The sequence below is a fragment of the Ranitomeya imitator genome, chromosome 7 (assembly GCF_032444005.1).
Source record: "Ranitomeya imitator isolate aRanImi1 chromosome 7, aRanImi1.pri, whole genome shotgun sequence".
NCBI classification, from domain to species: Eukaryota; Metazoa; Chordata; class Amphibia; order Anura; family Dendrobatidae; genus Ranitomeya; species Ranitomeya imitator.
Window position 1 is genome coordinate 67,791,063 of NC_091288.1, and position 27,995 is coordinate 67,819,057.

General features: G+C 40.8%; 1 protein-coding gene across 9 annotated transcripts in view; it reads left to right on the forward strand.

Annotated features, from left to right (window-relative positions):
* IKZF2 (IKAROS family zinc finger 2) overlaps nucleotides 1-27,995 on the forward strand; it is a 101,391-nt gene extending 73,396 nt beyond the window's left edge. For 3 of the 9 annotated variants that reach the window (XM_069733415.1, XM_069733411.1, XM_069733410.1), the window contains exons 5-8: nucleotides 6,360-6,527; nucleotides 13,289-13,426; nucleotides 14,146-14,289; nucleotides 23,616-24,488. In XM_069733415.1, coding sequence (XP_069589516.1) covers nucleotides 6,360-6,527; nucleotides 13,289-13,426; nucleotides 14,146-14,289; nucleotides 23,616-24,340 — 1,175 coding nt within the window. In that variant the 3' untranslated portion in view covers nucleotides 24,341-24,488. Of the gene's footprint in view, nucleotides 1-6,359; nucleotides 6,528-13,288; nucleotides 13,427-14,145; nucleotides 14,290-23,615 lie in introns of all 9 variants that reach the window. The other 6 variants (XM_069733417.1, XM_069733414.1, XM_069733418.1 and 3 more) reach the window with 3 other exon arrangements.

Below are 27,995 nucleotides of genomic sequence, written 5' to 3' on the forward strand. Positions count from 1 at the left end.
TTTGCTTGTTTTTTTTGCATTGAGTTGCTGCCAGGTGAATGATTGCACACACATATTAGATGCCCCTATAGAGTATGGCCATCTGATGGCTTGTTTCTTTTGAGTGATGAATTCTACTTAAGGCTGTGTTCAAACGTTGCGTTTTTGCTGCGTTTTTTTTTTCTTCTGCAGGCAACACCTGCTCTCTTGACAGTTAAGAAGCTGCTTACAGAAAACAGGTTTTGCTGCTTATTTATCAGGTACATTTGTCTCTTGTGCTTTCTGATAAAGTTTAGTGTCCCCCTAAAAAAACTATGATGCAACTTCCAGAGTTTTCTGCACCAAAAATGCATCAAAACCTGATACCTGCATTTTTGCACTTGTTGTTTTCTATGGGTGAAAAAAAAAAAAAACGCTGAAAGAAGGGACATGCTGCAGTTTTCAAAAACGCAGCAATTTTCCAATTCATTCAGGAAAAAAAAGCAATGTGTGTGCATGAGATTTCTGAAAGCGCATAGCTTTTACTGGTGCTGCAAAATGCAGCTTAACCTTTGCATAAAAAGCCGCTAAAAAAACACAATGTGTCAACATAGCCTTACTGTCCAATATAAATGACCTGAGAGCTTCTGTCAAAGGACGGAAAAGTTAAAATCTATGGAAGGACCGTTTTGTTTTGTTTGTTTTTTTTTGTTGACCTAGTGGTGTGTGGCCCCATTTTTTTGATGGGATAACCACTCTTGTTGTTTTGTTTTTTTTATGCAGTGGGAGCTTAGTTGTATTTTACGGCCAGCTGCAGGTTGAACATACTCCACTCGGTCCCCTTCTTACCATTGTTTCAGCCCCTTTTTTTTTTTTTTTTGCGCCATTGATATTGCATGTTCTAAACTCTTAAAACTTGTAAAGCTTTTTACATACTTTTTTTCCTATGTTTTTATTTGTATATATGTAAGAGTCCCTAATATAATTCATTATGAGATCCAACATACGGTAATTCTTCTTTGTGTATGCAGAGGACCTCGTGGAGGATCATGGGGTTTTGCTGTTTGATGTGATCCGTAGGAAACATGATAGAGAACTTATGGAATTTGTGTAGTGGTAGTAAATTTGGCCCTTTTTCTAGGCAGATATTAAAATTTACGTTCTTGCTTTAGGAGATGTACTTTAATTTACTAGATAGAAACACAGATAATTCTTTACGGCAGTTACCTTCCAAATAATGGTTACATAATCAGGTGATGCAACTACTGTATGACCTTAGCCAGTGGGCTTAATTCTAGTTTGCATGGCATTGTCCAGTTTCAGCACTCGGTAGTTATGTCAGAAGACTAGCGCTTTATTTCCAAAGTATCTAACCCCTATACCCTTCAACAGAAGAGGTAGTTATTTGAGGAAGTACGCAAAGTTGGTCAACTCCAAATTGATTATAAACTTCTTGTTTAACTTTCTTCTCAAGTTAGAAAAGTCTGGGGCGAAACTCATTACACTTGCTGTTCTCATTATTCAGCGCCGTCACAAGAGCGGTACGACATGTCGGTAATGGCAGTTAACATTATGGGTATTTTATTATTTGATTAGCTTATTTGTCAGGTGAACGAAATTACTTTGTACTGACAGAGCCTTGAGACATGCTCTGAAAAATAAGCTTTATACAGTGATGTGAATCACTAGTGGGGATAAGCGCCGTACTTCAACTGGATGCGCACCATGGAAGACATAGCTCAGAAAGAACTGGAGTGCGATTTGGGTATTACCTGTCATTGAGCATTAAATCTGGTAAAATTGTTTATGCTAATCATGTGTGTGCTTGCAATAGCTCAGGTAATATTACAATCTGATCCTTCAGGCATTCTTGAGTGGAGCAGCCAACCCAATATCCATCCTCTTAAAACCTCCGTCAAAGTAACTGACACCAGCTAAATCAACAGCCTTTTATTATCTTACAGACACTGAAAAGTACAAGAAAGGTTTGTGTTGAATGATAATAATCCATTATCAAGCACAAATGTCCATATAACAAGATTTTTGTTCTAGGGTGGCAGAACCTGGTTTTGTCTCACAGTGGATAACATTCTGCATGGAATTCTTCATCCTAATCTAAATGGGACCTGTCATGTTGAAAATGGTATTTGATCTCCTGGATGAATGTTATAGAGCAGGAGGAGCTGATCATTTTTGTGGGAAAATTTTCAGTAAAACTTAGTTTTAATTATTGAAATCCGTGGTATTTGTGTGGATACGAGTCCAGGGGGTGGTCCTAGTCAGTGATTAGCAGTCTTCCCTCAATGACTGTGCATTCAGAGATTGAGTTGGACCACTCGCTGGACTCGTATGCATACAAACACCAGGGATTTCAATTAACAAGATACGAGTTAGGCCCCATTCACAGGTCTGTGTTGCACATAAATGTTCTATCTAGGTTTTTCAATGGTACAACACTTGGCTATTATAGTCTATGAGGCTGTTTACATGTCCGTGCTTTTTCACAGCCAGTGTGTCTGTGAAAAAGTCAGACATGACCGTTTTTTTTTCCAGTTTCACTGATGAAAAGTGCCAATACAAGTCTATGGGTCAGTGAAGAACACAGAGCATACAGATGGCATCAGTGTGTTGTAAGTATATACTCCTGTGTAAGCCGAGTTTTTCAGCACATTTTTTTTGTGCTGAAAACACCCCCTCCTCTGCTTATACATGAGTCATTGTCCCAGAATGATGGTGGGGGAACGGCCGAGCAGCGGGTCAGAGGCAGGAGCCGGGGCTACTGCTGTAACTGTGCCCACTGCTAAAGAGAAATGGATATTCACTGCGCTGGCAGTGAATATTCATTTCTCTTAAAGTGCGCACAGTTAGAGGCAGCCTCCAACTTCTAGCACACATCCTACGTTCCTTCCCTGTGCGCCCTCGCTGCATCTCGTTCCGGCACCAGCAGCTCTTCCGACCGAGCGATCACGAGTCCCTCGCTTATTAAGGTAATGAATATTCACCTCTCTCCACTCCCATAGGCGTGGAGTGAATATTCATTACTTTAATGAGCGGGGACATGTGATTGCTCGGCCAGAAGAGCTGTTGGGAGCTGGAAAGCTTATACTCGGGTCGACTTATACTCAAGTATATACGGTATTTAACATTCAAAGACTAGGAGAAGCTTTGTAATTTGTTTATCCGTCTGTGAAAAATACTGATGGTAAAAACAGACACGTGAACCATATACTGATAACACACTGATCCTAAACACTGGTACCATTTTTACACACGACCTGTGGATGGGGCCTTATACTGAATCTTTTCCAGCATACCTATATATAATTCTGCTCCGCTTCTTCTCTCTACCATGCTTCACACAGATCGGACTGCATGTACGATCTGACAGGTTGCTTTTAAAGCAGTTTTTCCTAAATGACATATAGCTTGTCTCCCTTCTAAACACTAGAATGGGGGTTTTGGTTGAGCATGCACATTTCTATTCACAGTCTATGGGACTGATAGAGACTAACTTCAGCACTCGTTGTGATCGATGGCTTCGTAGCTGAGGGTCCTCAAAATCCTACATTTATCCTGTTGATGGGCAATAAATGTCATGTTTAGCTAAACCATTTTAAAATGATCTTAATTCCACTTGTAACCGATGTTGAACAATAGTACATAGCCCTCGCACCTTCACATTTTTCCCCCAAACCCTTTTCTCCCTATCTTCATAACTTGTCTTCCTAACTTATGTCCTGACATGGTGCCATCTTTCTGCTCCCTGCCATCTTCCTACTTCTCGGTGTCCTCTGCTACGCAGAATAACTACTGGTGGCCACTGTTAGTGTCTATTTCGTATACAGAAAATGTTGTCACAAATCCAGGAAGTCACTGTCCTCAGGGAAAAAAGAAGCCTCCAAAAGTTGTACAAGGATAATTTTGTGTGAAAATCTTAAACCATTAGCTGTTTTTGGCAGTCTGTATTCTGTGAAAGAAGAGCTTGCTTTGTGTATTGCAATGCATATTGTGGCAGCTTCTCACAGAATAATTGCTGCCTTTTAACCCCTTTCTGCCATCAAACGGGATAGTATGTCCGATTGCAGAATCCCCGCTTTGATGCGGGCTTCGGCAGTGAGCCCGCATCAAAGCCGGGACATGTCAGCTGTTTTGAACAGCTGACATTTGCCTGCAATAGGCGCGGGCAGAATCCTCATCCGCCCGACCCTATTAACTAGTTAAATGCTGCTGTCAAATTCTGACAGCGGTATTTAACAAGTGCTTCCTGTCATTCGGCCGGAAGTGCGTACACCGGTAACCCCTGTCACATGATCGGGGGGTCATTGGTGCGTTGGCATAACAACCAGAGGTCTCCTTGACACGTCTATGGTTGTTGATGCCAGATTGCTGTGAGCGCCACCCTGTGGTCGGCGCCCATAGCAATGCTGTAATTCATCTTCATAGGGGCGATCTGAGCATCGTTCCTATGTAGCAGAGACGATCAGGCTATGCCAGCTTCTAGCCTCCCATAAAGGCTATTGAAGCATGGCAAAAGTAAAAAAAAAAAGTTTTTAAAAATCTGAAAAAAAAAATAAAAGTTCAAATCACCCCTCTTTTGCCCCATTTAAAATAAAACAATAAAAAAATAAAACCGACACATATTTGGTATCGCTACCTTTAGAATTGCCCGATCGATCAATTTAAAAAAAAAAAAAGAATTAACCTGAACGCTAAACGGCGTAGCAAGAAAAAAATTAAAAACACCAGAATTAGTTTTTTTGGTCGCTGCGGCATTGCATTAAAATGGAACAATGGGCAATCAAAAGAACGTTTCTGCGCATTTATTTTAATTTTTTTATTTTTTTAAGCAAAGTTTGAAATTTTTTTTTTTACCACTTAGGTAAAAAAATAACCACATGTTTGGTGTCTATGAACTCGTAATGACCTGGAGAATCATAATGTCAGGTCAGTTTTAGCATTTAGCGAACCTAGCAAAAAAGCCAAACAAAAAAAAGTGTGGGATTGCACTTTTTTTGCAATTTCACCGCAATTTTTTTTCCTGTTTTCTAGTACACGACATGGTAAAACCAATGGTGTCTTTCAAAAGTACAACTCGTCCCACAAAAAATAAGTCCTCACTTGGCCATATTGATGGAAAAATAAAAAAGTTATAGCTCTGGGAAGGAAGGGAAGTGAAAAACGAAAATGCAAAACCGAAAAAAGCTTCGGGGGTTAAGGAGTTAAATGGTTTTTAACATTTGCGACATAGCTGATGAATAATTCCATAAAAGTTAGATTGTTGGGTTTCCTACTATTGTGGGTACCCATTTCCAGTTCCCTGAGATCAGCAGTAGATGGAAGAAGCCTTACAGAAAGTGTTCAATTCCCCTGCACTGCCCCCACAGATGAAATGAAGCATTACACAGTTCATAGATTTAAAAGAGCTTCCCAGAACACATATGTAGACCACCCTGTGTTATTTTGGGGTATTGTTATCTACTTTCCCACTGTTTTATGTGCTGTCTGCTCACTTGGCTTAATTTGAAATTTGCAATTAATTGTTTGTATTGCAATCTCTTTAATTCGAATGCTAAACTTTTTTTTTTACTGTGTTTTTAATGAACATCAGTAGCATACTACTGTCCCAATCTATTTCATATGTAACATTTTTAGCTGGTGCCAGTCACTTTGCAGAGGAATAAATATTTCATAGGTTGGGCTTGAACATGGTGTCTCCAATGCCGATTTGTTGCCTCTTAAAACATTTTTTTTTTGTCATTTTCACAATGTTTTCTGGGATCTGAATCTGTTTTTATGCATTCAGCTGTCTCCTCTTTCCTATAGTTGGCGTGTATAATGTATAAGGGCAAAGTGCCACCATTCTGTATACCCTACTAATGCTAACGTTGCATTCACACATCCGTGATTCAGCAAGCGGCCGCTGGTTTCCCATCCAGATCCCAACGGCCTTGTTAAATTCTGCCAATTCTGAGACGTGTGTCCAGTCCAGGCATCGCTGTCTGTTCTCGGCCCACAACGCACAGATGTGGGAATCTGGCCTAATATGTAGGTAAATTTTAAATTGGACAACATTTCCTTAAAGTTTTCAATTTACCGTAAGTAGGTTGTCAATATGACCATCCATCCTGGTCCTGATAGGACATAAAAAATAGTTCTCTGGTTATGGATATATACCAATTCTTTTAATCTGACCTCTTGCCTATTAGGCACTAAAACATTAATTAAAAAGAAAAGTAAATTCTTCCATATGATTAGTAAGAGCCATCTCTGCTGAGTTGTAGGTTGCATCTTTGACGCCCGTTTGTGTGGCCACGTCTTCATAGAGCTACACTGGCATGCTTTGTGATAGTTCCCAATGTACGTTGGTTTATTTCAATGGAATTAATTTTGTCTCTGTCTAGGGGAGCGCCCGTTTCACTGCAACCAATGTGGAGCCTCATTTACTCAAAAGGGCAACTTATTGCGCCACATTAAGCTGCATTCTGGGGAAAAACCTTTTAAGTGTCCATTTTGTAGCTATGCGTGCCGACGGAGAGACGCACTCACAGGACACCTCAGGACGCACTCAGGTAAGTTGGCATTATCTGTCCACTTATGCATGATTTTCTGCATTTCTCCCAACCCTTGAGACAAAATGGGGCTCAGGTTTATGGAAGCCCTGCCCGAATGGTAGCTGTCTGGGGTGAATTGGATGGGTATGGTGCCCCACGAAATGTTGGCAGCTATGCTTATGTGAGATACCAATGTATAAGCTGCTACACTTCTTCCATCAGAATTCAGAAATAGACTTGTTTATTAATTTTCAATCAAAATGGATCAATACATTTATTCATCAGAAGTGGATACCTGTGGGCAGAAAAAACTGGTTGGCTATAGGAACCAATCACCGTGCAGCTGTCATTTCTTATTAATGAGACCCAGTGTGTCTCTCCACGTATGAAGGTGTGCACGTGACTGTAATATTTTACATGTTTTATAAATCTTTTCCTTCGTCACGATGTGCACCGTTGCCACCACAATCTTCTTCTGCAGTTTAGACCTTGCTAGAAGCTGGGGGTGTGGTGCTGACTGGAAGCAAGTTCTTTTGACTGGATTTTCCAGTGTATTGTGGTGTAACTGCCTTCCATGCTCATTACTCATCAAGGAAGCTCAGGAGCAAAATTCAAGGCTTCCTCAGAAGTCATCCTCTCAGTGTTTTGTGACTTTGAAAAAAAAAAGATATGGGTGTCGGAGTCCAATATTCTAAAAGACTTTTAGGGGGAGTGTTATATTAGTTTATTTTTTAATCCAAATGGATTGTGTGGAAAGGAATACATGGTTCACCAAGACTTTAGGGGTCAATAGAAATTTTGGGGGGAAATTTGATAACTGCTTTATCATTATGGCTTGCATGCACCAATATTTGTTTTTTACCTTTGTAAACTCTCCTGGAGGTTTAAAGTAATAAATTTCACTTTCAGTTGTGATACATAAAGGATAGGCAAAACTAAAAAAAAACACAACACATAGTAGACTTTAAAGTTAGTTAACTGTCAAATCTGTCGTTGATCTTATGGGACTGCTCCAGTCTGTAACACTCATCTTTCATCTTGGTAAACTCATTTTTGCCAAATCAAAGTTCAACTTTCAAGTGATTACAAATAAGCTTTTTTTTTTTCTTTATTTTTTTTTTGTAACAACGAGGTATAATGTATAGTGAAGTTTAGATTCACCAGTGATGTTTAAAGCTCAAATTTATAAGAAGAATTTAGTTGCTAAATGTGGTGGAACTAGTTAGTAAGACTATGTTCACACTGTGTTTTCTGTAGTGTGTTTGTGTCTCTGCCAGGGATACCATTCTGAAAATCTGAAAAAATGTGATTCGGACAAAACAGCCAATGGAAGCATAGGGGTCGATTTACCAAAGTTTTTACACCAGACAACTGTCGTAAAAGCTTTGTAAAGTCACAAAATTTTCAAATTCCTCAAAAGTGCAGGGATTTTTTACTCCAGAAATGCTACTCCATTCCCAGACTGGCATAGTATATCTGGGGCGGTGCACAGAGGCACTCAGGAGAGGCGCTGAATTCATTCAGTGGTATGTGCCTCTTAATGACTTGGGTGCATTCTACTCCAGCAGTAGCATTGTGCGAACGCGTGCTATTCCAGCACTGATGACTGCCTCATACAAGTTTAATTGTACTTTTTCTGTCGCTGTCCATATTTTCAGTTTTTGCCCATATAAGAAAAGGTAGACATTGCCAGAAAAAGTACATTGAAACTGCAAGAAGCCTCGACTGTGTCATTGCACTCTATGGCTCTATCTAAATCCCGGTTGTCAGGGATTAAGAGAAAACATGCAGGAGAGTCATGGGTCTCTTATTTTCTGTATCTGTATTAAATGAGATATGGTGGGGAGATAAGTATTTGATACACTGCCAATCTTACACGTTTTCCCACCTACATAGAATGGAGAGGTCTGTCATTTTTATCATAGGTACACTTCAACTGTGAGAGACAAAAATTTAAAAATAAAAAAAACAGAAAATCACATTGTATGATTTTTCAATAATTTAAATTGTATTTTATTGCAAGAAATAAGTATGTGATAACCTACCAACCAGCAAGGAATGTCTCTCACTAATCTATTAGTTTTCCTTTAGGAAGCCTTCCTACTCTGCACTCATTACCTGTATTAACTGCACCTGTTTGATAGATTTTGTGGACAGGTGTCTTTTATACTGGTAATGAGTTCAAACTCCAACCTCTCCACCATGGCCAAGACCAAAGAGCTGTCTAAGGACATCAGGGACAAAATTGTAGACCTGCACAGGGCTGGGATGGGCTACAGGGCAAAAGGCAAAAAGCTTGATGAGAAAACAACAACTGTTGGCTGAATTATTAGAAAATGGAAGAAACACATGATGACAGTCAAATCTTCCTTGGTTTGGGGCTCCATGCAAGATCTCAACTCTTGGGGTAAGGATGATTTTGAGAAAGGTCAGAAATACACAGAAGTACCTGGTCAATGACCCGAAGAGAGTGGGGACCACAGTCTCAAACATTACCCTTAGTAACACACTACACCGTCATGGATTAAAATGCTGCAGGGCACGCAAGTTCCCCCTTCTCACACCAGTACATGTTCAGGTCCTTTTGAAGTTCGCCAGTGACCATGGGAGAAGTCATCTGGTCAGATGAGACAAAAATAGAACTTTCTTGTATGAACTCCACTCGCCATGTTTGGAGGAGAAAGAAGGATGAGTGCAACCAGAAGAGCACGGTCCCAAACGTGAAGCTTGGTGGTGGAAACATAATACTTTGGGGATGCTTTTCTGCAAAGGGGATAGGACAACTGCACCCAATTGAAGGGAGGATGGTTTGTGTCATGTATCGTGAGATTTGGGCCAACAACCTCCTTCCCCTCTTCAAGAGCATTGAAGATGGGTCATGGCTGGGTCTTCTAGCATGACAATGACCTGAAACACACAACCAGGACAACTAAGGAGTGGCTCTGTAAGAAGCATTTCAAGGTCCTGGAGTGGTCTAACGAGTCTCCAGACCTGAATCTGAACCCAATATAAAATCTTTGGAGGGAGCTGAAACTCTGTGTTGCCCAGCCACAGCCACGAAATCTGAAAGATCATGAGAAGATCTGTATTGGAGAAGTGGGCCAAAGTCTCTGCTGCAGTGTGTGCAAACATGGTCAAGATCTACAGGAAACTCCTGATCTCTGTAATTGCAAATAAAGGTTTCTCTACAAAATATAAAATTTTGTCTTTCTATTGTATCAAATAATTAGCATTTTATTGCATTAAATATGTAAAAATCATACAATGTGATTTTCCTGTTTTTTGTATTTTTTTTATTTTTAGATTGTCTCTCACAGTTGAAGTGTACCTACTATAAAAATACAGACCTCTCCATTCTTTGATACACTGCCAAATTTTCAAGTTTTCCCACTTAAAAATACTTATTTTCCCCATTTTATATGGCTCATAAAACTCTCATGACCCTGGAGATGTTTGCGTATAGCACTCCTTATGGACTTATCGGTGGTCCTAGATAGTGATTTTCTTTGTTTCTTCTAATTTTGACACATAAGATGATCGGATCTCTAGAATGTGTTGCCCCAGCCTTATATTCTAGGCGCCATTGGCTTTGGGAGAAGCTGGATCAGCGGAACATACACTTTGAGGCCGTATCCACTTAACAGTGTTTTGCTGAGATTTAAAGAAAAACAATTACGATTAAACCGCGACATGCGGACACACACTAACCTTGACACGTAATACATGCACAATAGTTACAATGTTGTATCCCTGGCTTCTATTACAGTTTGTAGATTTCTCTGAATACAGATTGTCCTGCTAAGATTAGAAATTGCTGTTGTATCATCCTTATATCTTGATGTTACCAAGCAACATTTTGTTCCATTTTAACCATAAATAAATAAGCCTTATAATAGGGAAACCATATAAAATGTGCATGTTTCATACTAATGTCATATCTCACAGCCCTTTCGCCCAGAGAAAAAAAAATCTGTACTTGAGAAACATCCCTGAGGGATTAAAACCCAACGGAGAGGAAAAAAAATCCTGTCTGAGAGGGAGTGTTTGTCCAGCAGCATTCCTGGAGTGAGCTGGGGACTCCACACCCTGAAATGTGACTACAGGCTTCAGTCTGGTTTTCTTGTAATTTGCTTTCTGACTTGGATCTGTAAGAACAAAGTAAAGGACCCAGTGTGCCCCCCAAAACTTGACGCTCTAGACCAAATGCCAGCCCTCACGCCCCCCAACAGATAAGGTTTTCAGAATTTCCTTAGTATTCCACAGGTGAGAGAACTTGTGGAACTTTCTGATGCCTTGATGATTATTTCGTGACCTGTGAAATATTGGCGAAACCCTGAAAACATGATCTGTTGGGGCCATGAGTCTGATATGGCCTCAATCCTCATCCTTGGTATTGGCCATTAAAGTATAGTTGCAATAATAAATAATGGCACGTACGTGAGACCCAAAAATATCATGCGGCTCTGTGCCTGCTTATTCAAATGGCTTTTTTTTTCTGTCCCCCTTTATTGGATAGCCCCAAAATTCTGCCGATCCACAGTGTGTAAATAGTTTTTTTTGTTGTGTGTGTTTACTAGCTTCTTTCTCTTCGGTTAGCTACCATTGTTTTTAAGAATACTGCAGTAGGTGACGGACTGCTTTTTACTAAAGCATTTAGCCCGAAAGGAATAAACTGAAAGATATGAAATAATCTGCAGTTGAGATTTTTACTCTTCCGTATATATCTCTTGCTGTATTGGCAAATCCGTCCCTGGTGTTTGGTGTAATTTTAATATACCATAACTTTAGATCCCTATCTGCCTTGTATGCTGCAGTCAGTGGAGAGAAGTCAGAATTACCATTTATTTGTACCTCTACCCTGCCAGAAGCATATGACCGGGCCACGTTCTCAAGATTGATGTAGTTTTCATTGATAGTACTTGCATCTACCATACATTTATGGCATATCATGTGGCTATGCCACACATTTACGAGATGGCAATACCCCTTTTAATTATTTCTTTCATTCATGAACCTGCATATAACGATACGTCTTACGGGGTTTTACAGGCTGTAAAAGTATATTTCACAATAAACTGGATATTGGTTAAAATAACAAATAGAAATGTACCGGTACTTGCTTTTTAAATCCCCCCCCCCCCCCCCAATCCTGGTCATACGTCCTGTGGGCTCCCACTATCTTTACAATGCTATATGTGATTAGGTAATGGGATGACATGGAGCTCCTGAAGCCAGTGATTGACAAATGGTAGTTACTTTTTAAAGCATGGAAAACCTCTTTGGTATTTTACAAAAATAAGCCAAAATCACAGAGCTCTCAAGAGGACGATTTGTATTAAAACATGTCACCATGAACATTAACAACCTGAATCATAAAGTAAAATACATCTGCAACAGACTAATTTAAAAGCAAAGAAAAAAATCTTATTATTCATATACTGATTGTAGCTCCACCATATCACATCACTGCTGCATCTATCTATATATAGAGGTGTGTGTGTGTGTATATATGTATGTATACACATACAGATTATATTAAAGATGATGGAATCTGTTGAAATTTGAATTTGTCTGATCCCACAAACTTTCTCCATCAATTTGCCAATGAATTGCAAAGTTGCAAAGTCCCCATTTGCGGTAGGAAGATGAGTAACATTCTGAGGTACCCTAGCACTGTATCCAACCTCTTTCAAGCTCTTTGCCGCAAACCCAGTCTTATAAGTGCCAAAGTCACCTTTCCATAGAAACTGATAGTAATCCAGTAGCAACTAACAATCCATTTAAAAACCATAGTGCACTCAGACTTCTCATGGTTTTTATATTGTTAAAAACTGTCCAAATATTCTTAGTCATTTGTGATCAGGCAAACTGTTCTTTGAAGCCTACTGAGAAGCTGACATCTTTCTGTGTGTGTGTGTCTCTTTCTGTCGCTCTTCCTCTGTCTCGCTCTCTGTGTTTCTCTCGCTCTGTGTGTCTGTTTCTCTTTCCATCGCTCCCTCTGTCTCTATCTCTCTCATCTCTGTATTACTCAGACTAATATTCTCATATTCTTCACTGCTGCAGTTCAACATACTACTTTCTGGAGTATTTGTCCAATGTTTTAGGGCAGTGTTCCCCAAGTCCGGTCCTCAAGAGCCACCAACAGGTCATGTTTTCAGTATTTCCTTAGTATTGCACAGGTGATAATTGCATCACCTGCACAGGCAATAATTCCATCACCTGGGCAATACTGGGGAAATCCTCAAAACATGACCTGTTGGTGGCTCTTGAGGACCGGAGTTGGGGAACACTGTTTTAGGGCTTACTCTTCATATATGTTGCTGAGTAGTGAATTCCGACATCCTTTAACTATCCTGAATCACCCTAAAATGGTTGCTGCATTCCTTGCCTTAGCTTTTATACGAGCTTTGCTATTCTCCCCTGATTTTCTGGTCAAATATCATGTAATGTGTTGTGGAATCTGCAAGGCATTATGTGAAAGCCCAAGCCTCAGGTCATGTAAGTGTCCTATGGCTGATGCAATCTTCTACAAAACAAACCGAATCGAAAATTGTTCGAAGTTGCTGGGATCTGCGAATTTCATAAATTCAACACAAATTCAATGAATGTTGATTAAAAATATAGAATTACAATAGAGATAACAAAATCTTAAAGTTCTAAACAAAAAAAGTACACAAATTCATAAGATTAGAGGTAAAGTTTAATGGAATGTTTAAAGTATTTTCTGAAAAATACCTTAAATCACAAATTTATTAACCTGATTTCTCATCACTATGCAGTAGGCAAACCTCACAAATGCAACTACTGTGGTCGAAGCTACAAGCAGCGCAGCTCCTTGGAAGAACATAAAGAACGCTGTCACAATTACCTGCAAAATGTGGGAATGGAGAGAGGCCATGGACCAGGGTCTCATGGTGGTAAGTAGACCAGCATCAATATCTGCTTATTTGTGGCCAGTCTCTGTGCTCCAATAATGGTAACTTCACATTATAGGACACACAGTTAAGCTTGAAGGCACTGTTTTAAAATAAGGAGTTTGCACGTTTTTCCTGAAATAGCGGCACTCTTATCCATAGGCTATGTCTGGTACTGCAGCTCACTCCCTTTTAATTACTTAATGTCACAAGTGACGTAAGCAGCCCAAGAGCAGAAATAGCCTTTTAAGTAGAATGCACAAATTTCTATAGTTTATTATTTTTTTTAACATATCTGCAACTGTTAGAAGAAAGTTGCCGATAAGATAAAAGCCATCAAAAGTTTTCTTCATGCCAAGTTACACTGGTTGGCTTGCAGAGAAAATCATGTTAGCGTTTAGTATTTTTCTTATGAAATACGTGCAGTAGAAATTTGTAGCTGCTAATTTTACTTTTGCATAGCTTAATTTGGATGATAAAAGTTTTACAAAGTTTTTGTCGGCCATTTTTAAATGGTGCTAATGGGCATGACCCATACACTCCATCAGCTCCTACACGCAGAGTTCTAGAAGCCAGGAAGATGGGACAGCATTGTCCACTTTTGTAATGGCAATGGAAGGTCTGTTTTAACCAGGTAGTAGCCTTGTTGATCTATAGTGGTGCCTTACTTGGATGTGGCGTGCTGGTTAGTGATTCTGATGTGACATTTTGGTTCCATGTAGCATCTCCTATGGAGGAGTGTAAGAATCCAGAGATCCTGATGGAAAGCAACATGTCTCTGATGCCCTTTGAAAGACCAGCTGTTATAGAGAGACTTGCCAGCAACATGGGGAAGCGTAAGAGCTCCACCCCACAGAAGTTTGTGGGTAAGCATCTGCTTTCTTTTACTTAGTCTATAATGTACAAATGATGGCATTCTGTGTGCAGCTTCAACGTTTTAAACAATGTCCCAATCATTTATATTACCAATAATTATAGTTGACTATATTTCTTTTTTTGATAAGATTTTATTTTTTTACTGGGAAGTTTTTGCTGCTTATGACATAATGTAGTCACTTGAACCTAAAGAAAATTCCCACCCAAGATATAACAATATCAGATATTGCTGTGATAACCAAGGTTTCATCATTTATGTTTCGGTTATTTGCATACCGGCAGCCATCTTTACAAAATTGGCTACCAGATGTGTAGCCATATTGATTGGGACTTTTCAAGTACACTCTATGGAAAGAAAAAAAGGTATTGGGAAGCACCTCATCATTGAATTCAGATTTTTCTTTCTGTCCTATTGCCACAGATGTGTAAAGTCCAGTCCCTCGCCATGTCGTCTGCCTTTGCAAATATCTTATGAAACAATGGCTCATTTTAAGGAGCTCATTAATATTCAGTATGGCAGCGAAGTAAGATGTCACCTTTTTAACAAGTCACTTTCCTACTTCTTGTATGTTTCCCCATTAACTGTTAATGGTATTAAAAAGTGAAAGCATTTAGAAACTGCAGGAACTAAGTGGAAGTCATGTAAAGCAAGGGTTGCTAATAATAATAATAATAATAATCTCTATTTTTATATAGCACTAACATATTCCGCAGTGCTTTACAGTTTGCACACATTAACATCGCTGTTCCCGATGGGGCTCACAATCTAGAATCCCTATCAGTATGTCTTTGGAATGTGGGAGGAAACCGGAGTACTTGGAGGAAACCCACGCAAACACAGAGAGAACATACAAACTCTTTGCAGATTTTGTCCTTTTGTTTGTTTGAACCCAGGACTCCAGCGCTGCAAGGCTGCTGTGCTATCCACTGTGCCACCGTGCTGCCCATGGTCGCTAAGGCATATGGTGCACAAAAGTTGCCCTCGCTCTCCTTACTTGATGACTACAGAGCCCCAAGCCTCCTCTGGTATTAACATCCTCACAAATATTGTGTTCTGGGAGCTTTATGGCCTGGTTTTCCATGCCCAAGAAGCTTCATGGAAGCCTTACATCTTCATGCACAATGCCAAGTGTCTGATGGAGTGATGTAAAGCACATTATCACAGAATCTGAAGTAGAGTAAATGTGTTCTCTGAAGTGATGAATCAAACTTCTCTATTTGGAAGTATGATGGATGAGTCTGGGTTTGGCAAATGTCAAGAGAGCGTTGCCCGTCTGAATGTGCCAAATGTAAAGTTTGGAGTTGTTTTTCAGGGGTTGGCCTAGACCCGATAGTGACGGGAACTCTAAAGCCTTCAGAACACAAGACATTTTAGACAATTATATGCTTCCAACTTTGTGGGAAGAGTTTGAGAAAAAACATTTTCTGTTCCCCATGACTATAGCCCAGTTCGTAAAGCAGGATCTGTAAAGGCATGGATAAGTCGGTTTAGTGTGAAAGGATATGAACCCTGACTTCCATACCATCCAACACCTTTGGGTTGAACTAGAACGGAGATTGTGAGCCAGGCCCACTGATCTAACTTCAGTGTTTTGCCTTATAAATGCTCTTCTGGATGAATGGGCAAGAAGTTCAACAGACACCTCCAAAATCTTATTGAATTTCATCCCAGAAGAGAGAGAGATGTTTAAGCTGCAAAGGGGGAACCACCTCCATATTCATGTCTATGGATTTAGAATGGGGTATCCTAAAAACTCCTGTAAGTGTAATTGTGTAGGTGTCCCAATACTTTCACCATATAGTGTCTATTAATCAATTGATAGTAAAATAGTGACTTGGTAATTGAACTGACAAAATAAGTTGGGGGTCAGTTTTTGAGGAGCCGCTTCTAAAGCGACAACTACCGTAATATGGCTGCTCCAATTTTCAACTTGCTAATATACGGCTAATTTTATGTTTTGAGTTGAAGTTCTCTTTAGTGTGTTGCAGTCTTCTGGTATAAAGCTTCTTAGGAAATTATGTTCTTTTGTATCTACAGGGATTTACATGAATGCAGACTGCTGTAAATGACTGCCTGTATTTTGCTGATGAGTCTGGCATATCAAACAGTGAGAACTTCCCTGTTTGATAGTCCTATAATCACAAGTTGGAGAGTTGCTATTTATGCAAGTTCCTCATAATTTTATAATAGTTTATAAGGTTAGGCTCTTTTTAGGTCAATGTTGGAAATCTTTTCTTTGCTTACATCCATGAATAATGGACCATTTTCTATTGGAACATACTTGGACACAAAACCGGTTCATCTCTATTTTTTGCAGGCCCACGGATTTTTAACTGGTGAATAGAGATTGGCGGACCCCTGAATGTTCGGGTTTGGCGAGTTCGACCGAACAGTTTAAAAAAAAAAAAAAAAAAAAAACAAGTTCTGGTTCGGGTACCAGAACAGTACCCGAGCCCACACCTAGACCTCATTCACTTGAATGTGGGGTCCAAACATCCAGTGTTTGCCACCCTGTCATGTGCATCATGGCCGCTGGTTGGAGAGCCGCAGTTTCACACTGTCAAATAACCGCATGAGCTCACACCTATAATTGGAGGTAAAAAGTTTACATCTGGTCACTGGAGTCGTCTGATGGGACTACTACTCCCATCAGCCTCCTTCTGCTGCCGCTAATTACAGCGAGAGCAGGCGGCGGCTGATGGGAGTATTCATGAGCCAGTGCATGCTTTCTAAATAAATAAATAATATAAAAAAGTGTTGGTTCCCCAGGCAAAAACTAACAGCTGCGGGCTGCAACCCTCAGCTGTCAGCTTTAGCAAGGCTGGTTATAAAAAAAATAGAGGGGTCCCCACTCTGATTTTTTTTTTTTAAATAAATAATTTAAAAAAAAAAACGGTGTGGGGTCCCCCACATTTTTGACAATCAACCAAGCTAAAGCAGATAGCTCGGGGATGTAATTCTCAGGCTGGTAAAGGGGCCATGGACAGCCTAAAAATAGCAGCCCACAGCTGCCCAGAAAACGCACATCTATTAGATGCACCAATTCTGGCGCTTTGCCCAGCTCTTCCCACTTGCCCTGCAGCGGTGGCTACAGGGGTTCATATTTGTGGGGTTGATGTCACCTTTGTATTGTCCGGTGATCTCAAGCCCACGGCTTGGTAATGGAGAGGTGTCTATAAGACACCTATCAATTACTAATCCTATAGTTGTATGGTAAATAAACACACAGCCAGAATAAAGTCGTTCCTTTTTTATTTAAAAATAACTAACACAGTTCTACTCACCTAACGCCCATTCCATTGAAGCATTCCATTTCGACCAATATTTAAGATTTGAACAATTTGAACAATACTTGATTTGTGCTGCTGAACAGTCCTCTTCAAATTCCTAATTTTCAACAAAAAAAAATTTTCAGCCTTATTCCACCATCATTATGTATGTGCATGAGGCTGTTCTCTACCTACAGAGATTGTGTCGATATTGTTTCCCCTTGAAAATTTCAGAGTAAGAATATTCTTTGTTAGTAAACCACTGCTTCCTATGAAAGGAAATGACATCCATTTTAAAGACGTCCAAAACCTGAAAAATAGAACGTTTCACTGCGTATGATGGGAAAGTCCCTGTGTGCAGAATTAACATGGTACTTGCAAATGTCTTAGTCTTAGCATAATGTTAAAGAAGGCAGCTATTTTATTTGTTTTTGCCTTTCTAAAGTAATTTTTTTTTCTAAAATGTTCTACGATCTTCTTAAAATAATTGCAAATCTAGAAATATCCCAGTAAGCAGCCTTGTTTGACTTGGCTATATGACCACCCAAGCATAGCTTTTTCTGAGAATTTGGATATCTAGACAATGGTCACCCATTGAAATCCAGTTCTCTTCTCACCAGTGCTGTAGGGAAACTAGCCATTTAAATTTGGGATATATGATGGATGACGAGAAGAGGGGGATCAGCCATGTTGTATTTCAACATGACTAATTTTTTGCTACAATGGGAGGGGTAGGCAGATGTCATGTGCTTTTTTTTTTTTTTTTTTTTAACCCCTTCATGACCCAGCCTATTTTGACGTTAAAGACCTTGCCGTTTTTTGCAATTCTGACCAGTGTCCCTTTATGAGGTAATAACTCAGGAACGCTTCAACGGATCCTAGCGGTTCTGAGATTGTTTTTTCGTGACATATTGGGCTTCATGTTAGTGGTAAATTTAGGTCAATAAATTGTGCGTTTATTTGTGATAAAAACGGAAATTTGACGAAAATTTTGAAAATTTCGTAATTTTCACATTTTGAATTTTTATTCTGTTAAACCACAGAGATATGTGACACAAAATAGTTAATAAATAACATTTCCCACATGTTTACTTTACATCAGCACAATTTTGGAAACAAAATTTTTTTTGTTAGGAAGTTATAAGGGTTAAAATTTGACCAGCGATTTGTCATTTTTACAACGAAATTTACAAAACCATTTTTTTTAGGGACCACCTCACATTTGAAGTCAGTTTGAGGGGTCTATATGGCTGAAAATACCCAAAAGTGACACCATTCTAAAAACTGCACCCCTCAAGGTACTCAAAACCACATTCAAGAAATTTATTAACCCTTCAGGTGCTTCACAGCAGCAGAAGCAACATGGAAGGAAAAAATGAACATTTAACTTTTTAGTCACAAAAATTATCTTTTAGCAACAATTTTTTTATTTTCCCAATGGTAAAAGGAGAAACTGAACCACGAAAGTTGTTGTCCAATTTGTCCTGAGTACGCTGATACCTCATATGTGGGGGTAAACCACTGTTTGGGCGCACGGCAGGGCTTGGAAGGGAAGGAGCGCCATTTGACTTTTTGAATCAAAAATTGGCTCCACTCTTTAGCGGACACCATGTCACGTTTGGAGAGCCCCCGTGTGCCTAAAAATTGGAGCTCCCCCACAAGTGACCCCATTTTGGAAACTAGACGCCCCAAGGAACTTATCTAGATGCATAGTGAGCACTTTGAACCCCCAGGTGCTTCACAAATTGATCCGTAAAAATGAAAAAGTACTTTTTTTTCACAAAAAAATTCTTTTAGCCTCAATTTTTTCATTTTCACATGGGCAACAGGATAAAATGGATCCTAAAATGTGTTGGGCAATTTCTCCTGAGTACACCAATACCTCACGTGGGGGTAAACCACTGTTTGGGCACATGGTAAGGCTCGGAAGGGAAGGAGCGCCATTTGACTTTTTGAATGAAAAATTATTTCCATCGTTAGAGGACACCATGTCGCGTTTGGATAGCTCCTGTGTGCCTAAACATTGGCGCTCCCCCACAAGTGACCCCATTTTGGAAACTAGACCCCCCAAGGAACTTATTTAGATGCCTAGTGAGCACTTTAAACCCTCAGGTGCTTCACAAATTGATCTGTAAAAATGAAAAAGTACTTTTTTTTCACAAAAAAATTCTTTTAGCCTCAATTTTTTCATTTTCACATGGGCAGTAGGATAAAATGGATCATAAAATTTGTTGGGCAATTTCTCCCGAGTACGCCGATACCTCATATGTGGGGGTAAACCACTGTTTGGGCACACGGCAGGGCTCGGAAGGGAAGGCGCGCCATTTGACTTTTTGAATGGAAAATTAGCTCCAATTGTTAGCGGACACCATGTCGCGTTTGGAGAGCCCCTGTGTGCCTAAACATTGGAGCTCCCCCACAAGTGACCCCATTTTGGAAACTAGACCCCCCAAGGAACTTATCTAGATGCATATTGAGCACTTTAAACCCCCAGGTGCTTCACAGAAGTTTATAACGCAGAGCCATGAAAATAAAAAATAATTTTTCTTTCCTCAAAAATGATTTTTTAGCCTGGAATTTCCTATTTTGCCAAGGATAATGGGAGAAATTGGACACCAAATATTGTTGTCCAGTTTGTCCTGAGTACGCTGATACCCCATATGTGGGGGTAAATCACTGTTTGGGCACATGCCGGGGCTCGGAAGTGAAGTAGTGACGTTTTGAAATGCAGACTTTGATGGAATGCTCTGTGGGCGTCACGTTGCGTTTGCAGAGCCCCTGATGTGGCTTAACAGTAGAAACCCCCCACAAGTGACCCCATTTTGGAAACTAGACCCCCAAAGGAACTTATCTAGATGTGTGGTGAGCACTTTGAACCCCCAAGTGCTTCATAGAAGTTTATAATGCAGAGCCGTGAAAATAATAAATACGTTTTCTTTCCTCAAAAATAATTATTTAGCCCAGAATTTTTTATTTTCCTAAGGGTTACAGGAGAAATTGGACCCCAAAAGTTGTTGTCCAGTTTCTCCTGAGTACGCTGATACCCCATGAGTGGGGGTAAACCACTGTTTGGGCACACGTCGGGGCTCAGAAGGGAAGTAGTGACTTTTGAAATGCAGACTTTGATGGAATGGTCTGCGGGTATCACGTTGCGTGTGCAGAGCCCCTGGTGTGCCTGAACAGTAGAAACCCCCACAAGTGACCCCATTTTAGAAACTAGACCCCCCAAGGAACTTATCTAGATATGTGGTGAGCACTTTGAACCCCCAAGTGCTTCACAGACGTTTACAACGCAGAGCCGTGAAAATAAAAAATCATTTTTCTTTCCTCAAAAATTATGTTTTAGCAAGCATTTTTTTAGATTCACAAGGGTAACAGGAGAAATTGGACCCCAGTAATTGTTGCGCAGTTTGTCCTGAGTATGCTGGTACCCCATATGTGGGGGTAAACCACTGTTTGGGCACACGTCAGGGCTCGGAAGTGAGGGAGCACCATTTGACTTTTTAAATACGAGATTGGCTGGAATCAATGGTGGCGCCATGTTGCGTTTGGAGACCCCTGATGTGCCTAAACAGTGGTAACCCCTCAATTCTACCTCCAACACTAACCCCAACACACCCCTAACTCTAATCCCAACTGTAGCCATAACCCTAATCACAACCCTAACCGCAACACACCCCTAACCACAACCCTAACCACAACACACCCCTAACCACAACCCTAATTCCAACCCTAACCCTAAGGCTATGTGCCCACGTTGCGGATTCGTGTGAGATATTTCCGCACCATTTTTGAAAAATCCACGGGTAAAAGGCACTGCGTTTTACCTGCGGATTTTCCGCGGATTTCCAGTGTTTTTTGTGCGGATTTCACCTGCGGATTCCTATTGAGGAACAGGTGTAAAACGCTGCGGAATCCGCACAAAGAATTGACATGCTGCGGAAAATACAACGCAGCGTTTCCGCGCGGTATTTTCCGCACCATGGGCACAGCGGATTTGGTTTTTCATATGTTTACATGGTACTGTAAACCTGATGGAACACTGCTGCGAATCCGCAGCGGCCAATCCGCAGCCAAATCCGCACAGTGTGCACATAGCCTAATTCTAAAGGTTTGTGCACACGCTGCGGAAAACGCTGTGGATCCGCAGCAGTTTCCCATGAGTTTACAGTTCAATGTAAACCTACGGGAAACAAAAATCGCTGTACACATGCTGCGGAAAAACTGCACGGAAACGCAGCGGTTTACATTCCGCAGCATGTCACTTCTTTGTGCGGATTCCGCAGCGGTTTTACAACTGCTCCAATAGAAAATCGCAGTTGTAAAACCGCAGTGAAATGCGCAGAAAAAAACGCGGTAAATCCGCCATAAATCCGCAGCGGTTTAGCACTGCGGATTTATCAAATCCTCAGCGGAAAAATCCGCAGAGGAACCGAATACGTGTGCACATACCGAAACCCTAGCCCTAACCCTAGCCCTAACCCTACCCCTGACCCTAACCCTAACCCTAACCCTATTCTAACATTAGTGGAAAAAAAAAAAATTTCTTTATTTTTTTATTGTCCCTACCTATGGGGGTGACAAAGGGGGGGGGGGGGGGTCATTTATTATTTTTTTTATTTTGATCACTGAGATAGATTATATCTCAGTGATCAAAATGCACTTTGGAACGAATCTGCCGGCCGGCAGATTCGGCGGGCGCACTGCGCATGCGCCCGCCATTTTGGAAGATGGCGGCGCCCAGGGAGAAGACGGACGGGACCCCGGCTGGATCGGTAAGTATGATGGGGTGGGGGGACCACGGGGGGGGGAATCGGAGCACAGGGGGGGGAATCGGAGCGCGGGAGGGGTGGAACGGAGAACGGGGGGCGTGGAACGGAGCACGGGGGGGCTGGAACGGAGCACGGGGGGGTGGAACGGAGCACCGGGGGGGTGGATCGGAGAGCAGGGGGGGTGATCGGAGCACGGGGGGGTGATTGGAGCACGGGGGGAGCGGACAAGAGCACGGGGGGGAGCGGAGCACTGGACGGAGGGGAGCCGGAGCAGTGTACCGGCCAGATCGGGGGGCTGGGGGGGCGATCGGTGGGGTGGGGTGGGGGCACATTAGTATTTCCAGCCATGGCCGATGATATTTCAGCATCGGCCATGGCTGGATTGTAATATTTCACCCGTTATAATAGGTGAAATATTACAAATCGCTCTGATTGGCAGTTTCACTTTCAACAGCCAATCAGAGCGATCGTAGCCACGAGGGGGTGAAGCCACCCCCCCTGAGCTAAACTACCACTCCCCCTGTCCCTGCAGATCGGGTGAAATGGGAGTTAACCCTTTCACCCGGCCTGCAGGGACGCGATCTTTCCATGACGCCACATAGGCGTCATGGGTCGGAATGGCACCGACTTACATGACGCCTACGTGGCGTCATGGGTCGGGAAGGGGTTAATTTCCATCTTGCTTATTGGGTAATTAAGATTGATGCTGGGTTATTCAGCCAACCGCTTTTCTCTAAAGTGTATGGCTATCTTTACTTTTGCCAAAGCTGAGAACTACTGTATACATTGTAGTTGGAACTTTACAATACTGGAGATCGCCTATTTTAGACCATCACAGGCTGCTAGAACTCTGCGTGTTAGATTTTAGGGGAAAATTTATGAAAACCATTCAAAAAGAATGCCAACCAATCACACTGCAGCTTTTATTTTTTAACAGCACTGTAAGGGATAAAAGCTGCAATGCAATTGGTGGTTAAGGGTGACAAAGTCATTTTTTTTCTATTAGTCCATTTCATAAATCTCCCAAAACTGTTCATTTTGACAGACATGTATCAAACTTTCAGGCTTCAATAATAAAATGCCTCCAACTCAAAAGTCTGTGCATGTAGTTGGGTAACAATACCTGAGCACTTCACCTAGTAGTTGACAACTGCATTGTATGACTGAATAGTTAAAATTCAACAGTTTTACACTGCTTATATTATAAATCTTTAGGTTGGCCGAATAATGTATATCCTTAATGATTGATTGCTAATGCATGTTTTTGTTTGTAGGTGAAAAGCTTATGAGGTTTGGTTATCCAGACTTGCCCTTCGACATGAATATGGCCTACGAGAAAGAAGCGGAATTAATGCAGTCGCAGATGATGGACCAGGCCATTAACAATGCCATTACCTACTTGGGTGCAGATGCACTGCGGCCTCTGATTCACCACTCCACTGGCACCATGTCTGAAGTAGCTCCTGTTATCAGTTCAGTTTACTCTCAGGTCTACCATCCAAGCAGGGTGGAGAGGCCAACCAGCAGGGAAACCTCAGACAGCACTGATAACCATATGGATGGCCCAATCTCCCTTATCAGACCAAAGAGTCACCTTCAAGAGAGGGAAGTATCTCCCAGCAACAGTTGCCTGGACACCACTGATTCTGAAAGCAGCCATGATGATCGACCGTCATACCAAGGAAATCATGCCTTAAACGCGAAAAGAAAGCAAAGTCCAGTATATTCCAAGGAAGATGGCAAAGCTCTAGATGCCACGAAGGCTGGATTGGGCACTTCTAAAGATGTCTATAAAGTATATAATAGTGAAGGGGAACAAATCAAAGCCTTCAAATGTGAGCACTGCCGTGTGCTGTTTCTAGATCATGTGATGTATACGATCCACATGGGCTGTCATGGTTATCGGGATCCTCTTGAATGTAACATTTGTGGTCACAGGAGTCAGGACCGCTATGAGTTTTCCTCACACATAGTACGCGGAGAGCACCCGTTTCAATAGCTCAGAACTGGTGAGGTGCTTCTATGAAGTAGAACTGCACATGAAGAATACTGCACTTACGCACCCACTTTCCAGACTTTAGTTGCCCTAAAGCAATTTTAAGTTAGGTGTATTTTTAAGCTTGTAGAATATCCTTTCTTCATAAAATGTTAATGTCCACACTTCTTGTGAAACAATTTAAGGAGCAACTACCAATGTTATGGTACAACCTATGGGACTTCTACGTTGCTGAGGTGTGTTGTTGTAAGTGAACTTATGAATACATGTACTACTGAATCCTCAAAACTGATCTCCTGGTTGAGATCAGACTTTGTAAAACATATCCATAAATATGATGTAGTTTATGTAAAGCTACTATTTACTTACATTGGGAATCGGTTGAAATGGTGGAAAGCCTTCATTGCTTCCTAAGTTAATTCTGTACCAATAGCCAAAAATTGGTGTTAGCTTTTACTTAGTTTCAGTCATCCTTGGACCAGACTTTTAGCATTCGGTGTGTTAAAATTTCGTGATTATGGCTGAGAATTTTCAATTGACCTTTTAAAGGTCTGCAGATATGTTGTAAGTAAAAGTTTACTGTCAAAGTCAACATTATTATTTTGTACATGATCTCCATTGTACACATTTCTAACCTGCAATGCATAATATATATAGCAAAAAAATTTAGCCAGTCCTTGATCTGTAAATGATAATCACTTGATGACTTACTGGTGGTAAGCTTTTATCATTGATGATACAAGATAGGTGTTAATTGGGACCCCCATCAATCATAAGATCAGAGGTTTTGTTCCCCCCCCCCCCCATTCCAATGGAGCCATGACCGTGCATTTCTTTATGAGCGGTACACCATGCACGCACAACCTGCTCTCTGTTCAGACTTGGGATATTGGATTCCTACTCATAATCATTGAGGGTCTCGGTGGAAGGACCCCGAGTGATCAAACCCCTATCTCCTATCTTATTTGTATGAGGTGATTAGTGGTGATCATGGGACTTTTAGAGTTTAAAGAAATTGAATGCATCCATGAAAATGAAGATCGAAAGGTCTACAAATAATATGCACAAGTACGGTGATAAACAACTCTCTGATTAGTTATGCAGGTGAAGTGAAAAACAAAACATAAAGCATGTAAATCATTAGTTTCTGAGAACATAAAACATATTGTCAGTCTTAGACTAAAATAACCTTAAGACCAATTTTACCACAATTCTGAAAAAAAGAACATTTATAAGTTCAATAAAAGGTAAGAATAAGCTGGTTGCCAAGCAGCTCAGCATGAATGTATTGTAAATTCTTAGTTATGGAAGATTCCTTTCAACAAAAACTGATGCGATTCTCACTCCATTGTGGTTTGTGTTCACATTTTGTAATAAATTGATCAGATTGACTTCCAAGTTAAAAGTCCGAGAATCCAGCTTCCCTAGCAAATTTCGATCCTTTTAATTTTTATTCAAAGAAGTAAGTTATTGTGTGTTGGATTCAAGCCTTCAAGTGCTAGACTCCTTGGAAATGTAAATTGCTAGGACTAAATATCTATCTATCTATCTATCTATCTATCTATCTATCTATCTATCTATCTATATATAATCGGGTTGCCCACTACCTCGGATAACATTTTCTTAATTACTATAAGTGAGAGTGAAATGGCTGTTGATCGTTGCATGTGCCATAACAACGTCACGGGAGACTGAGTTCCGTCAGCACCAGACCCAAGTATAGGGCAATATAGCAAATGAGAAGGGGTTGTCCAAGTAGTATACAACCCCTTTAAAGTCAAAACAAGAGAAATCTGTAAAGTTCATGAAAACCCTAGGCATTCCGGGGGCTTATACACACCAGACAAACAAAGCCTTCATGTTTTGTTTGATTCGGGTCTATGAGCAATTATATCTAGGTCTTAAATTCTGAAGTTTATCTAGGGCACTTTACATTTAGAATGATGGCCCTTTTACCTGTGCTATGTTTTCTCCTGCCCTGCTATTTTTCAGAATTTCCATAGAAGTTAATGGAGAAGGGCACACATGCAGAGACCTGACTCCAGTGATAGTGAATACAAGTTGAGGAACCAGGTGTTTCCCCTTTAAGATAGAGATGGAACCCCACAGCTATGACTTTTATGGCATATCATGTGGAAATGACATAAATGTCTCAAGTGACAATACCCATTTTAGGCCAGAAATCTGTTTGAAATAAGCAATACAATTTTGTTGTAAAAAATATATCAGTTCCAGCATTCACTGGCCTCATCTGGTCTTTGTATATACTGTACTTGGATTTGCTGACATTTCTTATTTCTAACAGGTTTCAGACCTTAAGGGGAAAACGTAAGATTCTTGGACAACCCTTTCTATAAAGGTGTGGTTCAGGACGTCTCGCTTGTGGTTTGACATTTGTGTCGTGCAGTTTTGACAACTAAATTCCCGTTCCCTTTTACGCGGTTTAACAGCAGTGTTTTGCATCTGTAAAACCATTTTAATATTTTACTGTAAAAAAGTAAAATATTTTTTAACATAAAAAAATTCATGCATAACTGTGCACATGCAGGTGACTATAAGGCACGTTGAAGAAAAATTCCATGCAATTCTCAACCATAGCACTTGGCCCAGGGACACTCATTTGGAGTTTTGGGGTTGTATTTTTAAAGTGATTTTTATTCATATTTTTGGGGCCATATTTTTTTTTTTTACATATTTGACCATTTCATAAATCACCTTAACATTATCTCTCCTTTTGAGATTCTAGCTGTTACAATAAACTAGAAGTAAACTCAAATAGGCTTTTCTTCCCTGATAATGGGACTGCAAACTCGTTTTTCTTATAAATTGTGATAGTCCTGATCCCTGCCAAAGTGAATTGACATGTTGTAATGACCTCACAGAAATTAGAGATTTCCTCCTTGAATGAGTACAGGTGAAGATGGAGGCTTTGAAAAAGAACTCTTATAGGTTTGCTAAGCACATAGGTGTTCTCTAGATCAGAGGTATATGACCTGAGTCTGGGACCACATCCAGCAGATGATGCCATTCTTTGTGGCTCGTAACCTTGTGTGTCTGGCTCCAGCTCACATATATATATTTAGAGCAGAGTAGTGGCTCGAGCCATGCATTGCAGCCATTAAGTACCAGTGGTGTAATTTGAGGCCATCTCTGCAGCACCATAGATAAGCAGAACGAACTTCTAACTAATGTGGCACTTGAGAAAGAAGATGTGAATAGATGCCCATGCATGTATGTTTGTGGCTATCTTTATTGGATTTTTTTTGGGGGGGAAGGAGGGAGAGTTTAGCAAAACTCATCCATTATTGCTACTCACTTAACTCCTTCATGACCTTTGACGTATATTTAACACGCGCCAGCCGGAAGCCCGTCACAAATCCCGCCCATCGTCGCCACTGTTACATGTTCGTGGAGCGCTAATCGGTTATCATGACAGCCATGGATATGCAGAAGATACCCGTGCCTGTGAGTGTGAATCTCGTGTGAACGCCAGCTCGTGGTCGCCGTTCACATCAGATTGTGATTTCTGCTATAGCACAAGCGCTCAGACGATCACTGGGCCATATCTCTTAAGGGGACTATTGAGGTCAGATAAAAGTGTGGAAAAAAACACAAGTTAAAATTGCCCCCCCCCCCCCCCCCACCTTTTTGCCTCATC